Source organism: Aplysia californica, unplaced genomic scaffold (assembly GCF_000002075.1).
Source record: "Aplysia californica isolate F4 #8 unplaced genomic scaffold, AplCal3.0 scaffold00165, whole genome shotgun sequence".
Classification (NCBI taxonomy): Eukaryota; Metazoa; Mollusca; class Gastropoda; order Aplysiida; family Aplysiidae; genus Aplysia; species Aplysia californica.
The window spans coordinates 452,507-455,979 of NW_004797435.1; the positions used below are offsets into that span (position 1 = coordinate 452,507).

The 3,473-nt window shown below is 42.4% G+C and overlaps 1 protein-coding gene across 6 annotated transcripts in view; it reads right to left on the minus strand.

The window, feature by feature from the left end:
• The window catches only part of LOC101856343 (WD repeat and HMG-box DNA-binding protein 1), a 37,171-nt gene that overhangs the window by 33,117 nt on the left and 581 nt on the right, over window positions 1-3,473 (minus strand). For 2 of the 6 annotated variants that reach the window (XM_005097839.3, XM_005097840.3), the window contains exon 2: window positions 1,136-1,252. The exons of 2 other annotated variants lie outside the window; for them this stretch is intronic. In XM_005097839.3, the coding sequence (XP_005097896.1) occupies window positions 1,136-1,200 (65 nt within the window). In that variant the 5' untranslated portion in view covers window positions 1,201-1,252. The remainder of the gene's footprint in view (window positions 1-1,135; window positions 1,253-3,473) is intronic. 2 more of the 6 variants (XM_005097835.3, XM_005097836.3) reach the window with 1 other exon arrangement.

Consider the following 3,473-nt stretch of genomic DNA (forward strand, 5'->3'; position numbering starts at 1 on the left):
CCCCCCATTCTCTCTCTCTCTCACACACACACACACACACACACATACTGCCCGCAGACAAATTGGTGCTTTTTCGGTAGTTCCCACCCCCCTTATTTGAGTCTATATCTAGATCTACATCGGGATCTATATGTTTGATGTGCGGCGAGCTAAGATCATTATCATACCTCTCTAACAACTGCAAAACATCAAATTATGGTAAAATTCAGGGGGGGCATGCCCCCCTGAAACCCCCACCTTATTTTTATTAGGTCAGGGGGGGGCAAGCCCCCTGAAACCCCCCAACTCTTGGGGCCAAAACCCGCGAATAACAATTGCAGGGTGGGAACTACCGAAAAAGCGCTGACAAATTTGCACACTTTCAACTCAAGAGCGCTGGAACATTTGTTTACACTCGTATATATCACGGGCCGTCATGCGCTAACATAAGGGTGCATCCAAAATATTAAATAGATCTAGATCTAGATCAGATCTAGATTTAGGTGCTTTTCGGTAGTTCCCACCCCCCTTGCCTTTTATTTGAACCTGACCTACATCAAGATCTATACGTTTGATGCGCGGCGAGCTAAGACGCTAAGATATTCAAACCTACTAACAACTGCAAAACATAAATTATGGTAAAATTCAGGGGGGCATGAAACCCCCCATCATATTTTTACCCGAAGCCCCCCTACTCTTAAGGCCAAAACCGGCGAATAACAAATATGAGGTGGGAACTACCAAAAATAAAACGTGTACATAGATCTAGAATCTAGATCTAGATCTAGATATCTAGCTACAGGACTACAGGCTACGTACCGTGAACGTAGCCACTGCCACTGCATTTGATTTATTAGGAAGGCAATAATGTACGAGTGGACTGGTCCGGTATTCTTCAATCTTCCCCCCCCCCCGAAACCCCCCCCTGAAACCCCCCCCTCCTAACTCTTGGGGCCAAAACCGGCGAATAACAATTGTGGGGTGGGAACTAGATCTAGATCTAGATTCTAGATCTACAGAAAAAGCTCTGAAGTATTTGACACAGAATAGAGTCAACTTGTATTTCTAACATCTCTAGAGATCTAGAATCTAATCTAGATCTAGATCTAGATCTAGATCTAGATATATCTAGATATCTAGTTCTTGCCTAACTCACCTTCCTGACGAATCATAACAAACCTCCGTATGGCCCTCCTTGTGAGCTAGTTTCAGCGCTTTCATCTCTAATTTTGTGATGTATTCCCTACTTCACAAATAGAGAATAGATCTAGATCTATATCCAACAGAAAGAACAAATGACCAGTTAGCTAGCAGACAATCAGTTATAATCAATCACACAATCACACTGTGTGCCCTCCCTCTTTTTATTTTCCTTTCCTTTCATTCCTAAATTTGGCGCGCCGCCTTCATTCTACTTCCGTTAATGTAAAATAAAGCACGGTAGCTACGCAAGATGCCGAAACAAAACTCTATATCGACTAACTGAAACAGTAACAGGCTGACACTTATTAGGGCCTACACCAGAGAATTCTATAAAGTGTAGAATTGTGTGACTTACACATAACGATGTGTTGAAGGTTTGTTCTCAAGCAGTACGACTCACAGTGTACCGATAACAGCAAACGAAGCTACTTCGCGTCCATGACACGCACACACACAAAGGCTTCCCGTTTAACCCTCCCCCGGCCCTCTCCCTCCCCCCCCCCTCTCTCTCTCTCTCTCTCTCTAAATATATATATATATATATATATATATATATATATATATATATATATATATATATATATATATATATATATATATATATATATATATATATATATTACGTATACGCACGTAGCCACCTGCTGAGGTAGAGAGGAAATGGGACTTTTATTATAGTAGTCTATTTAGCTCTTGCAAAAAATGTAGATAAAGTTTAGAGCTAGGCCAATTGGAGCTTAAAAAAATTAGGACTAGGCCAAGGAGATTAAAAGAAAGTTCTAAGCTCCTTGTACTAGGCCTATATATTACATGTACGCCTATAATGAGGATGCGTTCAGTTTGTAGAGATATGACGTAAATAATTTATGCACAGTATTTATCTGCATAATCGAACAAAGCTGAGGATTTTCAACTCAAATAATGCCAACGAGAATTTAAAGAGAACAAAAAGAGCCCCGTCAGAGATTTAAAAGGCGTATGACGATCGATGGATTGGACATGCCAGGCAAATGCATAACAAGGAAAGTATTGGATTGGAATCCTCAGGGTAAAAGATCAAAAGGGAAGACCACGTGGATTGGAGCCTGGAGAAGATATGAGTCACAGTAAGAAAACATTCATGGAATAACATCAAGAAGCTTGTTCAAGATAGGGAAAGGTGGAAAGCGTATTAAATTGTTCGTGGCCTTTGTACCCTGATGAAAGGTGAGAAACACAATATGGTTATGATATTTGCATAGGGCCTAATCATTCTTCACTTTATTTTTTGTTTTAAAAATCATATATGCATTGAATTGTTCTCAATCCGCCCTTGAGGAGATCTCTCGCAATGTCGTCGATCTGTACTGTATTGTTTGCCTTGCAGCTGCTGTTGTTTTCCATAATTGATCTTCCTTCATTAATATTAATAAGACGGCACATCTCAAAGGTGCTCCAGCCGAATAGCGCCGAAACATAGCCCACAGTAGGCAATCTAAAAATAAACGCCATAGACTGTGCCAAAATTATGTGGGCCCCGGAGCAATCCAGCGGAGTGCTCAAGTGAATTGTGATTGGTTCATTGTCTTGTCGCTATTTTAAATGACTCTGTGACCGTGAACCTGAGGGTCCTATGAGTTGTGCTTTTGAACGGTTTTGTAGTGGAGTGGTGAAAGGTATTACTTGTGACGTTTAGCTAACAAACAGATTTAGTTCTAGAAGTCAAAGCCACAAGTAAAAAGAATGAAAATAAAAGCACAAAGGTCTTCCTTCACCAACCCAAAGATCCTAAAATTATACACCATCCCATTTACTCTGCTCTTGATTATCTTCATCCTAAGATAGCTTAATTGTGCACGCCCACTTTTTAGACTCACGAGCTGCCCCTGCCCCTCTCCCAAGGAAAGAGGGGACAAACGAGGGGTTATAGAGAGGATAAGGTCATGGGATGAGGAAGGGGCGGATAGGATTATCCTCCTCCATTCCCCTCCCATGTCGCTTCTGTTCTCACCCCCCCCCCCCTCTTTCTCTCACTGACCTCCATTCTGGGGAAGAAGAAGAAGAAGAAGAAGAAGAAGAAGGAGGAGGAGGAGGAGAAGGAGGAGGAGGAGGGGGGGAGAGTCTGGCGGACCACCAAGAGCAGGAAGTAAAAAGGACGGATAAGTGCAACACACCGCACAGTAAAAGCGGGAGAGAGGGGAGAGGAGGAGGGGGGTATGAAAAAAAAGAGAGCAACAACAAGAGAAGAAGAAGGCGGAAGTCATAAGGGAGGCTAGTAAGAGACAAACACTACGGGGAGCGAGGACGAGACG